This window comes from Mauremys mutica, chromosome 3 (genome assembly GCF_020497125.1).
Source record: "Mauremys mutica isolate MM-2020 ecotype Southern chromosome 3, ASM2049712v1, whole genome shotgun sequence".
Classification (NCBI taxonomy): domain Eukaryota; kingdom Metazoa; phylum Chordata; order Testudines; family Geoemydidae; genus Mauremys; species Mauremys mutica.
The window spans coordinates 190,094,438-190,109,863 of record NC_059074.1 but is presented as its reverse complement, the minus strand read 5'-3'; the positions used below and the strand labels follow the sequence as shown (position 1 = coordinate 190,109,863).

Here is a 15,426-nt window from a genome sequence, read left to right as displayed (position 1 = left end):
AGTCGAGGAGGTGGCAGCGACGGCAGCACGGCGATGAGAGTGTTGAGGACATGGACACAGAATTCTCTCAAACCGCGGGCCCCTGCGCTTTGGAGATCATGCTGGTAATGGGGCAGGTTCTAGCCATGGAACACCGATTTTGGGCCCGGGAAACAAGCACAGACTGGTGGGACCGCATAGTGTTGTGGGTGTGGGACGATTCCCAGTGGCTGTGAAACTTTCGCATGCGTAAGGGCACTTTCATGGAACTTTGTGACTTGCTTTCCCCTGCCCTGAAATGCCAGAATACCAAGATGAGAGCAGCCCTCACAGTTGAGACGCGAGTGGCGATAGCCCTCTGGAAGCTTGCAATGCCAGACAGCTACCAGTCAGTCGGGAATCAATTTGGAGCGGGCAAATCTACTGTGGGGGCTGCTGTGATGCAAGTAGCCAAAGCAATCATTAAGCTGCTGCTACCAAAGGTTGACACTCTGGGAAATGTGCAGGTCATAGTGGATGGCTTTGCTGCAATGGGATTCCCTAACTGTGGTGGGGCGATAGATGGAACCCATATCCCTGTCTTGGCACCGGAGCACCAAGGCACCCAGTACATAAACCAAAAGGGGTACTTTTCCATGGTGCTGCAAGCATTAGTGGAACACAAGGGACGTTTCACCAACATCCACGTGGGATGGCCGGGAAGGGTTCATGATGCTCGCGTCTTCAGGAACACTAATCGGTTTAAACAGTTGCAGAAAGGGAATTACTTCCCAGACCAGAAATTAACAGCTGTGGATGTTGAAATGCCTGTAGTTATCCTGTGGGGCCCAGCCTACCCCTTGATGCCATTGCTCATGAAGCCATACACAGGCAGCCTGGACAGTGGTCAGGAGTTGTTTAACTACAGGCTGAGCAAGTGCAGAATGGTGGTAGAATGTGCATTTGGCCGTTTAAAGGCGCGCTGGTGCACATTACTGACTCGCTCAGACCTCAGCCAAACCAATGTCCCCTTTGTTATTGCTGCTTGCTGTGTGCTCCACAATCTCTGTGAGAGTAAGGGGGAGACCTTTACAGCAGGGTGGGAGGCTGAGGCAAATCACCTGGCCGCTGATTACGCGCAGCCAGACACCAGGGCGATTAGAAGAGCACACCAGGAAGCGGTGCGCATCAGAGAAGCTTTGAAAACCAGTTTCATCACAGGCCAGGGTACGGTGTGACTGTTGTGTTTGTTTCTCCTTGATGAACCCCCCTCCCCCTTGCTTGACTCATTCCCTGTAAGCCACCCACCATCCCCCTTCGATTACCTCTTGCTTCCTAAGGAAATAAAATCACTCTAGTTTAAAAATCACATATTCTTTATTAATTAATTATAAAAAGAGGGCGAGAACTGATAAGGTAGCCCAGGTGGGGTTTGGGAGGAGGATAGGAGGGAAAGAAAAGGCCACTAAAAAAATTTCACAATGACAGCCTTTTGGTTGGGCTGTCCACTGGGGTGGAATGGGCGGGTGCACGGAGCCTCCCCCTACGCGTTCTTAGTCCTCTGGTGGGTGAGGCGGCTAAGGAACATGGTGAGGGGGGAGGGCGGTTATACAGGGGCTGCAGCGGCATTCTGTGATCCTGCTGCCGTTCCTGAAGCTCCACCAGACGCCGGAGCATGTCCGTTTGATCACGCAGCAGCCCCAGAGTTGCATCCCAACACCTCAGATCTTCCTGCCGCCACCTCTCATCTCGAGCGTCTCTCCTCTCCTCACGTTCATCCCTCCTAGCCTCACGTTGGTCCCTCCTGTCCTCACGGTCACTGGCATCTTTCCTGTACTTTGATACCACGTCCTTCCACTCATTCAGATGAGCTCTTTCATTGCGGGTCACTTCCATGATTTCCAAGAACATTTCGTCTCGTGTCTTTTTTTCCCCGCCGCCTTATCTGAGATCTCCCTCCTCCATCCCGAAGGCTACTTGAAAAATTTGCAGCTGCAGGAGGGAGGGGAAAAAAGGGAGAGAAGTATTTAAAAAGATACATTTTACAGAACAATGCTTACACTCTTTCACGGTGAACAACACTATTCACCTTACATAGCACATGTGATCTCACTACAAGGTCACATTTTGCATCTTAATATTGAGTGCCTGCGGCTTTGGTGTTAGAGATCACAGACGCAGGTCCGGGCATCAGAATTCGGCTTGCATGCGGCCATGGTAAGCCATTGTCTTTCAGCTTCTGCAGCCTTCATATATCCAGCACCCTCCTTTCCCAAATAGCAAGCAAAGCCCGTTGAGTGCTGCTTCTTTCCTGTTAACGTGCAGCACCAGAACTGCCCCCATCCAATTCTCTGGGATGATCGCTTTACCTCTGCCCCCACCATGTGGTTGGTATCATGGAAGATCCCAGGTAGCCAAACGCGAAAAAGCTCAGCGCCAAACCCCCCCCGCCCCCTCCCGCTTGGCTACATGCAGGGAAGGATTTCTTTTCAGCCACAGGCAAACAGCCCAACCATCTCTGTACCCTTAATTAAATTCCCGTATTTCAACCAGGTTACCATGAACAATATCACTGTCTCTAGGATGACACAGTGAGATAAAGAACAGATGTTGCTTGAATGCCAGCAAACACCGGGACCATACGCAGCTAGGCTTTGTCATGCAATGATACCAGATTACTTGCTACATGCATGGCGTGGTCAAGTATCCTACCATGGAGGATGGAATAAGGCGTGGTCAAGTGTCCTACCATGGAGGATGGAATAAGGCTGCCCTGCCCAGAAACCTTCTGCAAAGGCTTTTGGAGTACCTCCAGGAGAGCTTCATGGAGCTGTCCCTGGAGGATTTCTGCTCCATCCCCAGACATGTTAACAGACTTTTCCAGTAACTTTACTGGCCGCGAATGCATCCCAAGTCCTCAGGGCAAATTAATCATTAAAAAAAAAACACGCTTGCTTTTAAACCATGTTTTATATTTACAAAGGTACACTCACCAGAGGTCCCTTCCATGGCTTCATTGTCTGGGACAGTGGCTTGGGAAGGCTGGGAGGGTACTTCTGTTAGGCTGAGAAAAAGCTCCTGGCTGTTGGGGAGAATGGAGTGCTGTGTGCTCTCTGCAAGCTCGTCCTCCTCCTCATCTTCCCCGTCCGCAGAATCCTCAGGCAAGGCTAAGATTACCCCCACCTCGGAATCCACGGACAGGGGTGGGGTAGTGGTGGCGGACCCCCCTAGAATTGCATGCAGCTCAGCGTAGAAGCGGCATGTTTTCGGCCCTGCCCCGGACCTTCCGTTTGCTGCTTTGGTTTTCTGGTAGGCTTGTCTGAGCTCCTTAACTTTAACACGGCACTGTACTGAGTCCCTGCTGTGGCCTCTCTCCATTATGGCCTTGGAAATTTTTTCAAATGTTTTTTCATTTCGTCTTTTGGAACGGAGTTCTATTAGCACAGAATCCTCTCCCCATATAGTGATCAGATCCAGTACCTCCCATGCAGTCCATGCTGGAGCTCTTTTTCGATTCTCAGGAGACTCCATAGTTACCTGTGCTGATGAGCTCTGCGTGGTCACCTGTGCTCATCAGCTCACCAAGCTGGGCAAACAGGAAATGAAATTCAAAAGTTTGCGGGGCTTTTCCTGTCTACCTGGCCAGTGCATCTGACTCCAGATTGCTGTCCAGAGCAGTCACAATGGTGCACTGTGGGATAGCTCCTGGAGGCCAATACAGTCGAATTGTGGCCACACTAACCCTAATCCGACATGGCAATACCGATTTCAGCGCTACTCCCCTCGTCGGGGAGGAGTACAGAAATCGGTTTTAAGAGCCCTTTATATCGATATAAAGGGCTTCGTTGTGTGGACGGGTGCAGCGTTAAATCGGTTTAACGCTGCTAAATTCGGTACAAACGCGTAGTGTAGACCAGGCCTAAGAAAGGAAGCAACATGAATAATAGAAAACATAAGAAATTGAATTCACAAAAGAGAAACCCAGTGTAATTGTCTTGATTTCTTGAAAGAACCTATTGAAGTGAACTAGATAATGATTTCTAAATTCCAAAATCTATAGGGAAAAATCAGCAGGAATAGACAGCAGATATCACACAACAGCCCCTCCTGTCTGTTACAAGGCAAAACAGAAAGAGAGATCAATCTGCTAATGCTGTCTTAGTACAGAAAAACACTCTGGTCACCATTATCTCCAATATTCCTCTAATATAGCTTGAGCTATGGGAGTTGAGAGCTAGAGTATAGATGGATGATGAGATTGTAAGGGCTATTTTAAAATACAGGGTCTAATCTCCCTCCAGTGCATCTGCAGAGCTCCCAAAGATCCTGAATCAAGACAGGCTTTCCTTAATACATCTGCATTGGGGTATAATCAAGGGTGAAAGTAACTTAACGGACTTACCAGTACGCAGGGCGGCCAGGGTCCTAGGCAAGGTGGGGGAGGGGGACTCTGGGCCCCTGGAAGGGCTGGGACTGAGGCCAGGGCCAGACTTCCCTAGTCAGCCTTTCAGCGCTGCCCAGCCCAGCCCACACCAGCCATGGCTCCGGCAGCAATTTAAAGGGCCCCAGGCTCCCAGTTGCCGCTACCACACCAGTGGCAGCCAGCAGCCCCGCACCCTTTAAATTGCTGCTGGACCCTGGAGCTCCCACGCCAGCGACTGGAACCCTAGACCCTTTTTAAATCGCCAGGCCCTGGGGCAGCTGCCCCTTCCCACACAGTCAGCTGCGTACCAGCGGCCACCTTCTTACTGGTACGGCTTACTTTCACCTCTGGGTATAATGCACATGAAACTAAGCTGGTAGCTAAGGTGCCTATACATGTAACCATCCGATTATGTTCATTGGCTGTGTAGTGAAAGTGATCACATAAAATAAAGAAAATTCTGAAAAGCTAATGTAATTTGTTTTGCAACTTTGTTAAAATCTGCAGGTTTAAGAAGAAAATAAACCCTTCTCTCCTTCAGTCTGTGTGTGTGTTTCTAATTTACATTGCAGAACTGGAACTAAAATTATACTTTTAATTTAAAAATAACATCAGGGCAAAATTTACTCACCTTTACCTTAATTCAGTGACGCTACCTGAAAGAGTGATGGCTTGTGTGAACAAAGGGAGCAGGATTTAGTCTATTATAGAAACTTATCAGATCAGAACTATGCAAACGATTAAAAAAAAAGTTTTCATACATTGCAACATTTCAGCCCAAAGCCAGACAGCTTAGTGTATATAAAAAGTTATTAATATTGACTCGGAAGGAACTCTAGGCATTACTAAAACTACTCATTCCTCCATCTGTCCTAAATTTATCTTTCCTAACAAAACACATAGCTGTTTAGAATTGGGTCTGTGCTATGTGGAAAATAGATTTCCTATTCTATTCAGAATCTAATGGCACTGTTGTCCCTCAAAGGTCATAGGAACTAGGGCAGCCAATAAGAAAACTGATATTAAACCCAGTATTGAGCATCCTTAAACTTGAGTGATGTTTCATTTAACTCAACAGGACTTAGTGTGGGAATAGGATTTGCAGGATCAACTCCCATAATGCAGAAGAAAAAGGTATGTTAAAATAGCTAGAGTGGGTGATGTGGTAAATCTAGAGAACATCAATCCCCTACTATTCACTACTCTAAGGAAAAGGTCCCCTGGACTTACATTTCAAACAATAGCTGTGCAGCTGCCCTCTGAAACTCAGGCTTCTTGAAAGTGTCCGAGACACCCAAAAACTGAGCCCCTCCCAAAATATCACTAGTCATTTTTCAGAAAGTAGGCATTAGGCCTACACAGAGTTTTTGCATGGATCTAACTAAACTGGTAGGTTTAGTAAAGGTATTCATATTTGTAGCTATACCAATAAACACTTTTACACCAGTGTAACTGCCTATCCACTAGGGAGGTGTGCTGATTTAACTAAATTTGTTTTTCTACTAATTTAGGCAATCAATGCAAAAACTATGTAGAGATGCTCTTCGTGTACAAGTCACTTTAGGCTTCCCACTAGCCAACGATACTCAGTAGCTGTGGAAAATGCCTTAAAAACAAATTTCCTAATATGAACAAAACAAAAGCAGCGTCTCTCGAGCTGATTTAAGCTTTCAGGGCCTCTCATGAGTAGCCTCATTTAAGTTAAGGAGTGTTGGAGGGGCTGAATAACTGTTAGGATCAGATTCCCCCCCCCCCCCCTCCAATGTTCTTGAATTGTCTACAGGGATGAAGTATAAACACAAAGCCAGCTTATCTTGGAGCCAAAAAGGAAAACACAGAGGTGAATGAAAATATTTAATTGTACACAATAAAACAAAATTGTACCCAAGAATTTTTGAAATAAAATTATTACTAAAATGTTAATTGAGAACTTTAAAGAAACTGATTGAACAGATATTTCAAGCTTTATTCTGATCTCTATATTTCCTCAGTCATGCTCTGTTTGGTTATTACACCTACAAATCACATGAAAAAATGCTGTTTGATCCCTTTCATTTATTTTAAAGCTATTACAAAAATGCTGAAGGCTAGCACATTGCAGCTCCTCTCATATTAGATTTATAGGAAGCACCTGTCCATGCTCCAGCTGCATAAATACAGTTTAAAAATATCTGCAGAACTACATACACAGACCTGCCCTGTATTGAGCATTACGACTGGAGGTGCATAATCACCTACACCAGTGGTTTTCAACCTTTTTTCATTTGTGGGACCCCTAAAAAATTTCAAATAGAGGTGCGGTCCCCTTTGGAAATCTTAGGGCTTGTCTTCACTACCGGGGTAAGTTGACCTAAGTTACACTACTCCAGCTACGTGAATAACAAAGCTGGAGTCGACATAGCTTTGATCTTCACTGAGCTGCATTAATGGGAGACGCTCTCTGGTCGACTTCCCTTACTCTTCTCAGAGAGGTGGCGTGCCTGGGTTACTAGACCCGCTAAATCAACCCCTGCTGCATCGACTGCAGCAACGTTGATCTCCCCATAGTGAAGACCAGCCCTTAGACATAGTTTGCAGGTCCGCAGACCACAGGTTGAAAACCACTGAACTACGTCCTTCAAATTATTGCTCTGAATCAGATTTATTTATTTTTGCATCTGGGAGTCAGACTGCCAGACAGTAATTAGACTTATACAAGTTTTTAAAAGTTTAGTGATGCCTTTGTCAGTGGATAAGACTATTTAAATAGCTTAAAAAAGTGAATGAATCTGATTAGAGAACTTGTTGGTATAAAAACAAAAACAAGAAAACCCCAAACCCCCACACAATACAGAAATAGATCCTCGCATGTGCTTGAGTTATGCTTGACAACCTATGGAGCTAAGGGGGCAGGGCATAGCCCCTGATTCAGGGTGCAGAGGGGGATCCTAATTAGCACTGAGTGGAATGACTCTGGATGCCCAGCGCACAGCATGTTTTGGCCACACCTTCTCCTTCCCCCTATGATGCCAGGAGCCGGAAGTAGGTGGTACAGAGGTTTATGTCGCCCAGGATTCTTCTATGCAAGGGGACTTTCAGCTGTTTTAGGTTGGCCCAAAGTCACCAGAAAGGAAGTGTATGTAAGAGGATCTGACCCAATATATTTTATGTAGTTCAAAATAAACACATGCAACTCAAAAAAGTATATTCCTTACAGTACCAATCCCATGCTACCATTCATAAAGCATCCAGTACATTACAATAAAAAAAATACCAAGAGAACAGTGCAAAATGGTTTTGGTTCTTTGTTCAATAACTCATGTCATACCATAGCTGCACTAGTTAAGAACTCCAGGGAACATTCTAATATTTTTAAATAGATCTAACAATGACATAGTCATTACCATTTTTAATAATAAATTTGCTTTCTAAGCAAATAGAGTGAACATATAAATGTGAAAAAAAATCAGTGCATAAGCTAAGTTTAGCAATAAAAACGTGTATATAAAAAATGTTGAGATAGCGCTATCAGGTGAGAAGAAAATATTAAGAGGACTAAATGGGCCACTGCTGTGCACCAGCAGGACAATTCCTGGATTTGTCTGGTTTGTTATTTAGCAAATTTATATTAATTTTGTAAGGAGCAACAACTGTTTTCGTTTCCAACTACTTCTTTCCCTTAAATTATATAAACGTAGCCCCTCTGAAGATACCTGTTTCCATGAGCGAGCTTCTGCTGAGCGCAGGAGGTCTTTAGCACTTAGCACTACCCCTTTCCAACAATGTAAAAAAAATTATATGGGGTTATTTTGATGTACAAATTCCCAAACCCTGTTCCCTAATGTCACCTTTAATGTGGCATCAACCTTTGATCAGCCGCCCTAATTATAGTCTGAAACGTGCATAATAAGTTGCACTGACAAACATTCCGAGAGGAAAAGTTAGGCTCCCACAGCATAACTATGAGTATTAATATTCGACTACATATAAATTGTCTGTCTCTGGCCATTAGAGAAATTGGTTTTCAGACTGACAGCAAAACAGAGACTCAGGGGTTGAAGACCTGAAATAGACCCTCGAAATTGACTCCAAAGGCGCTCAAAAGCTCCTCTTCACCTTGGGTCCCCCCATCTGTATAGTACTGGCTCTCGGAAGCACTATTTTGATTATTCTGAATAAGATTGCTGAGTGACCCTGATTCGTTCATAACTTGAGGGTCTAGGAAACCGTAAGCAGCTGAATGAAATGCGTTGGACTGTGAACTAAAAGATGAGCTACAAGAAGCTGCTAGAGATGTACTGGTAGAAGGAGCCTGATGGATTTGCCTCCTGTGATCATTTGGGTTTAAAACTTGATTAAATGATGCCTTTTCTACGTTCATGCTCATGCATCCCATGTCATCAGTCTCCATGTTAACAATGCTGGGTGCTGTGACGTTTATGGTGTGAGCCTGATGCATGATGCTGCTATCAGAGACATTCTGCATGTCTTGCTGTGACATTGCTGATGCTCCTATACCATTTGTGCTGATGAAATCTCGATAGTAGTTTATATCCTTCTGATCAGTCCAGTGCAGAACATTTTCATGAAGAGCTGAGAGAGAACTGCTGCTCTGTGGGTTAGGGTGAAGTGCATCCATCACAAAACTGTTCTGTGGGTGTGTATTAACTGTGTTGCCTGATGAAGTGGAGCACAGGGAATGCCAACATGAAGAAAGAGCTTCATCATGCTTAACCGGTCCCACGGCCTGCACATTCGTAGGCTGATGTGGGATTGGATTTGAATTGCATGTGGGTGGGGAGTAATAAGACGGAATTTGACTGGTGCTTACAGGAGTTCTCTGCAGCGGCATAATCGCAGTTTGAGAAAACATATTTGGTTCTGTGAAAAGGAAACAGTTCTTAATGCATGGAAATTATAAGAGTGAAAAACATGGCAGGCAATTCAAATAGTCAAGCCTGCCAAAGTCGTACATCAAAAGCACTAAGCACAGGCTTAACTTTAAGCACACGTGCAATCCTATTGACATCAGTGGGATGATTCATGGGCTTGCAGTTAAGCACCTACTTAAGTGCTTTGCTGGATCAGGCCGCAGTGCTTAGCACCTTGCAGGACAAACCCTAAATGTCCAACCTGCAGTTAGACTGGCTGTACACATCACCCTTCTCTTTACTTGAAACATGGAAGCTAGAGAAGCTTACAATAAAAATATGGCTGGCTTTGAGGCTATATAGTAAGTACTCTCAATATTTTAGGGCATGTCTATTCTGCATCTGGGAGCAAGCCTCCAGCTCCAATCCACAGACTTGTACTGGCGAATATTTAAGCAAATGGTGCGGAAAGCCTGGAAATTTAAAGTTAAACTTCACTGAAAAGAACCAAACGTCTGAAAGCTCAGAGATAAGCAGAGATAACAGATACGATTGTCAAAAAGGCTTAAATAAGTTGGGAACCTAAGTCCCAATGACTTTGAGACTTAGGCTCCCAAGGCCGAAATCCTCAAAGGTATTTAGGTGCCTAACACTTTGACAATGGGACTCCTAAGACATTTAGGTGCTTTGGAAAACTTTACTCACTGCTTAGTATTTGTCCAAACAACTTTACCTTCAACCCAATCTCCTGCTGCTCTCCCTGGCACCAGCCCCCTACCCCTCCCTCTCACTGAAAAGGGGCAGTACATGCTTGCTTGCTCTCTCCCTGCTGGCTGTCAGGGGCTCCTGCCCCACGTCAGTGATGGACTTTGGGGGTGGGGCCTATTGCAGACCTCTGGTGTTTGTTCCCCTCTTACCCCTGCTACTGAAGAGCTTCTCTCTCCTGCAGTGAACTTCCCTGTCATGAGGGAGCATTAGGGACTGGCCTCTCATACTATCAGCAGGGGGCAGACTCCAGAGACGACTCATTGCCAAGGGACAGTGCTCTTGCTGAGAGGGGAAAAGACCCCACAAATCTTCCCCAACCATTTCTTTTAGACAGCTTCACATGGGGTATTTTCATCCACCTGAGGGGCAGGCCTACAGCAGCACTTTCAAGATGGAGAAACTACAGCATACGCCTTATAAGGGTGACAGTCATAATTTCACTGTGCCCCTTCGGGAGACCATGAATGAACTGGGGGAGACAGGGGCAGGTGCAAATAATAAGTGTCTTCAGGTAATACTACTGCCTTGAAGTTTAAGTGCTAGAGTCCCGATGGATAGAGGGAGGGCCAGGTGTGTTCTCAGCTGTGCACCTGCATTTACATGTCAAGTTATTGCAACTCAGCATGCATGAATCAGAAAGCGAAAGGGCTTTTTGATTTCTCTGAATATGCATGTGTGGCAATTGTACACGCAAACGTCACCCCACCAGTGCCTCTGGCCACTGAAAACTAGCCCCCAGTGTTTGGAAAAGCTAAGGGCCCTCATCATACTCTCTGCTATGGAAAATGGACACTGCAAATCAGAGAGTCGTCGTTTGTTTCAAACTGATGCTGGATTGACATATGCAGATAGATCTACCTTTCTTAATTATCCTCCCGTCGCCAGGGATAGACCGGAATGGAGCTGCTTTGGGCCTCTCGGACACATTGGGACCTGCGATGGAAAAAGACATTAACTCTGTTATTTAAGAATAGGATTGCTTTAAAAAAAAAAAATCTTTGCCCAAATTAAAAAAAAGAACGTGGTGGCAAACTACCAAATGTTTTCCTTACCATATTCCTGCATAAGCTTTTGAAAAGCCAATGTTGATATTTGCCTTTGTCTTTTTGCTTTATTACCATAAGGATCTACATGGGGAAGGAGAAAAGAGTATTGGTGATAAGGATGCTCTCCACTGTGTTTTGTAAAGAAAGTTTCCAGAACTTATGTATGCCTTCTGTTTATAATGGCAAGGGTCTTCCCAAATGTAGTTCTCATAGATATGTGATCTAAAGAGCTGATACAAAAAAAATCACAACCCACCACCCCTAATATTATTCTAAAGAAGGACAATGCTGGGGTGCTGTTACTAAAACACACACTTTTACTGATTCAAAGTTGTTCTCTCATATAAAAATACAGCACTGACATACTCTTAAGAATTCTCCTAGTAGGAACTGTACCTTTTTCATCTGGTAGATATCTGAAATCCATCGACTCACTGACTTCCTGGTCAGAGGGTCTTCGCAGCTGCATCTTTACCGTAACTGGTTCAGTGATGTCTTTGTAAAATGGTGGGGTTTTGAATACAATAGCGACTTGGCGATGTACATCAGCTTGTGAGAAACTACCTTTGGCTTCCCACTCATTCAAGACAAATCTGACTTCTATATCATCTAGTCCATCAGAAAAAGAAGGTACCAGTTAGTACAGAGAGAAAAAACTAAAACCTATGGCCATTTTCAAACGTGCAGGCCTAAAGTTGGCGTTTAAGTCCTTATGTAGGCTCCTAAGTAGCCTGATTTTCAGAGGTGCTGATAACCTATTGAGTTCAATGGGAGTTGAGGGTGCTCAGCAACTCTGAAATCAGGCCACTTATTTAGGAGCTTAAGTGAAGGTTTAGGGGCCTAACTTTAGGCCTCCAAGCTCGAAAATGTTGGCCTCCGCAGCTGAATACTTTTGAAATGTATTCTGGAAAGAGGGAGAGAAACTAATCACAGTTACCTTTTTGAACCTTGTCACACAGTAGAAATATTTCATCTCCTCCTTTTACACTTCCACAATTCTTGTTCACACGACAGATTCTCAACTCTGCTGTGTTAGGAGCTCCTAGAGATGAACAGGAAATAGCAATAGGACATAAGGACACATGAACAGCCACACTGGGTCAGACCAATGGTCCATCTAGCCCAGTATCTGGTCTTCCAACAGTGACCAATGCCAATTATGTCAGAGAGAATGAACAAGGCAGGCAATGTATTGAGTGATCCATCCTACGTCATCCAGTTCCAGCTTCTGGCAGTTGATGTTTAGGAACACCCAGAGCTTGGGGTTGCGCCCCTGACCATCTTGGCTAATAAAAAAGAGAGGGCTTTATGAAAGTGCCCTGGGATGACTGATGGGCAGGTATAACAGCAGTGTTATCAACATGAAGGGATGTGAATGGCAGGGGTGAGTTTGAATGCTCGTCTGTACTGGGCTTGGTATTAAAGTCTGTATTGGAGGGGGTGCTCTATCTAGCCCTCTCCACTACGTAAGGCTTTGTAAAACATTAGCGGCTGCCACAGAATGAAAGTGCAGAGGAGAAATTCTGGTACATATAAACTGAAATTAAGGTCTCCATCCTGCTTGACCTAACAAGGCAATAACTGGGGCAGGGACAGTGCGCACCTGGCATTCAAAATGCCCTCCACATGAAGGTAATTTGGAAGCATGTTCCTAGACCCAGATGAAATCAGTAAGCTGGTGATGAAGGCAAGAAAGATGAAGGCTCTGGTCATGTAGCCTTTTCCTGTCTTGGGCACCGAACACCAATGCTGCTACTCTTAACCACTTATCTTCCATATTTATTCCAAAGCCAGCTCACATTACTGTTGCAAATATTTCACCACTTAGCCAGCTGTTGTTACTCAATGTTACAGCAACTCTGACCCATAGAACTCACACGCAAGGGTTTAGTCAATTACCCTTACACATCACTCTGGAGTTGCTGGAAAGGGTTGGGTCAGCAATTCGTTAAAGTGATACCCTCCCCTTCCCCCCACCTCAGCACAGCAGATTATAATTTTTACTTATTTACATATTTGGTCAAAAAAAAAAGGCTAAGTTTGGCCTAAAAGAGATGGGCAAATGAGGGTGGGGCGAGAGTCAATGAGTCTTCCTATACACTCACATAGCATCTACTCAATGTGGTCCCAGTCAGGATTGGGATTGCTGGGCACTACCACTATAGAAATATTTAATAAAAATAATTATTAATAAATAGTTAACAGGGTTTTAACATTTGGAGGGAATGGCCACAATTTTCAAAAACAGAATCCTAAAGTTAAAACTCCAAATTTTGGATTTAGGCATCTAAACAGGTGGCCAGATTTCAAAAAGTACCCAACAGCCCCCAATAGGGTCCACAGGAATTTCTGGGTGTTCAGCACTTCTGAAATCTGGCCACCAAGGCCTCAGTCCAACAAAATACTTTAAAGCATGTGCTTAACTAAGCATGCGAGCAATCCCAAAAAATCAACATATGTACATATGGTTACATTTATGCATGGGTTAGGTGCTTTGCTGGATCAAGGCCTCATTTAGGCGCTTAAGTATAGAAAATTCTGAAAATCTTGGTAATATTGCATATTATTGTCTGTAATGCTATACAAGGAGCCAGACTGGGCTCAAAAACAACCACCACACAACTTCTACTGACTTCAGCATCTGGCTAAAGATGTGCAGACACAGAAGGCCTCCGGTATTCTTTCAGTGCTCACAGAGGTACTGGATCACGAACTGCCCTATGCAAGATTACCTCTGGTAGCCTCACTGTTTATCATTACAAAATAATACAATTAGGATAGCATAACTGTTTAGTCCTGAGCAGCAGAGTCATGCTGGAGACCTGCAAAGCTTTGGAATCTTCAGTGCCCAAAGTAATTATTCAATCTACCACAAGTCAGAGTTAATATATTAACAGTAGCTTTTCATGAACAAATGTGGAAGATTATGATACTGTTTCAAATTGATATACTTCATAAATAATATCATAATTCATATATATCCAATAAGTATGCTGGGCAAAAGGAGGTCCAATACATTTATAGATTACATCCCAAAAACCTAAATTAAAAGAACATTAAGGCTGCAAAGTCAAGGAGCTGAAATCTCCTAGTTAAGGCTGCATGTGCAACTATAATTCAGCCCCTTTGTGCATATTCATTATGATACAATCTTTACATATGTGATCACGTGCTGGTTTTCTCTGACTCATTCAGTGCACAGGACAGATTGTGCTCACTGAATGAGCAGCTCTTCAATATTTTGTTTCATTCTCATCATTCAGTGTGTGACCACATGCCTCGCTGCACACTATTCAAAACCTTCTCTACATAATAGTACAGAACTATTAATTTCCTCATGACGCTCTCAGCGTAATATCTTCGTGCTTTACTAACATTAATGGAATTGTCTTCACAGCCCTGTGAGGTGAGGCATAATTACTAGCCCCATATTACAGATGCCCAATAATTCTGGGTGTCCAATTTGAGAGGCCTAGTACCTGATTTTTCAGAGAATTTGGTATTATGTAGCATTTTATATGTACGTAGCACAGTTCCCATTGACCTCAGTTGCAGCTCAGAGTGATCAGCACTTCTGCAAATCAGACCCCAGGTGTCTCAAGTTGGGTATTCAGAAAATGAGGAACACACAGTGACCACCATGTGAAAATTCTGGTTTACATAACTTGCACTGCATCACACAGGAACTCTAAAGCTGTCCCTGCAGTTCTTCTTTGAGTGATTGCTCATGTGTATTCCACAGTAGGTGTGCGTGCTCGCCACGTGCACTGGTGCCGGAAGTTTTTTCCCTTAGCAGTACCCGTACTGGGGGAGCACCGCTGTGACCTCTAGAGTGGCACCTCTATATCGCACTATAAGGGGAGCTGCGCACTTGCCCCCACCCTCAGTTCCTTCTTGCCACCAGTGAAGGTAGTCGGAACTTCATGCTCCAGCTCTGCTGTAGCGCTTCTAGCCTTAGTAGTACAACTCTTCTTCATAGATTGCTTCTCTAGTTAGTTGCTTGGCTCGGGGCATGCCCCGTGCCCCAGGCTTCAAGTCGTGCAACTCCTGTCGCAGTTCTATGCCCAGGAGCGACCCACACTCTGTGTCTTCGCTGTCTGGGCGAGACTCATGTAAGTGAGCGTAGTAAAATCTGCAGATCGTTCAAGCCTTGAACAAAGTGTGAAAGAGATATCCGACTCCGGGCCCTGCTAATGGAGTTGGCATTGGCCCCAGCACCAGCATGCCGACCTGACTCGGCACCGGGCACCGCATCATCGGTGCGGAGCGAAGCTCTATCCACCAGTCGGCACCACTCCCCTGCCAAGAGGCAAGGGAAGACTCAGCGGTGCCAAGAGAAGGACGGGGATGAAGCTGGTCCTGAGTTGGGCAGCCCACGATC

At 44.7% G+C, this 15,426-nt stretch overlaps 1 protein-coding gene across 2 annotated transcripts in view; it reads right to left on the bottom strand.

Annotated features, from left to right (window-relative positions):
- Positions 1-6,222: 6,222 nt before the first annotated feature.
- REL (REL proto-oncogene, NF-kB subunit) overlaps positions 6,223-15,426 on the bottom strand; it is a 56,261-nt gene continuing 47,057 nt past the window's right edge. For both annotated transcript variants that reach the window (XM_045008357.1, XM_045008356.1), the window contains exons 6-10: positions 11,983-12,087; positions 11,442-11,654; positions 11,052-11,126; positions 10,858-10,932; positions 6,223-9,241 (exon numbers count right to left, since the gene is read on the bottom strand). In XM_045008357.1, coding sequence (XP_044864292.1) covers positions 8,409-9,241; positions 10,858-10,932; positions 11,052-11,126; positions 11,442-11,654; positions 11,983-12,087 — 1,301 coding nt within the window. In that variant the 3' untranslated portion in view covers positions 6,223-8,408. The remainder of the gene's footprint in view (positions 9,242-10,857; positions 10,933-11,051; positions 11,127-11,441; positions 11,655-11,982; positions 12,088-15,426) is intronic.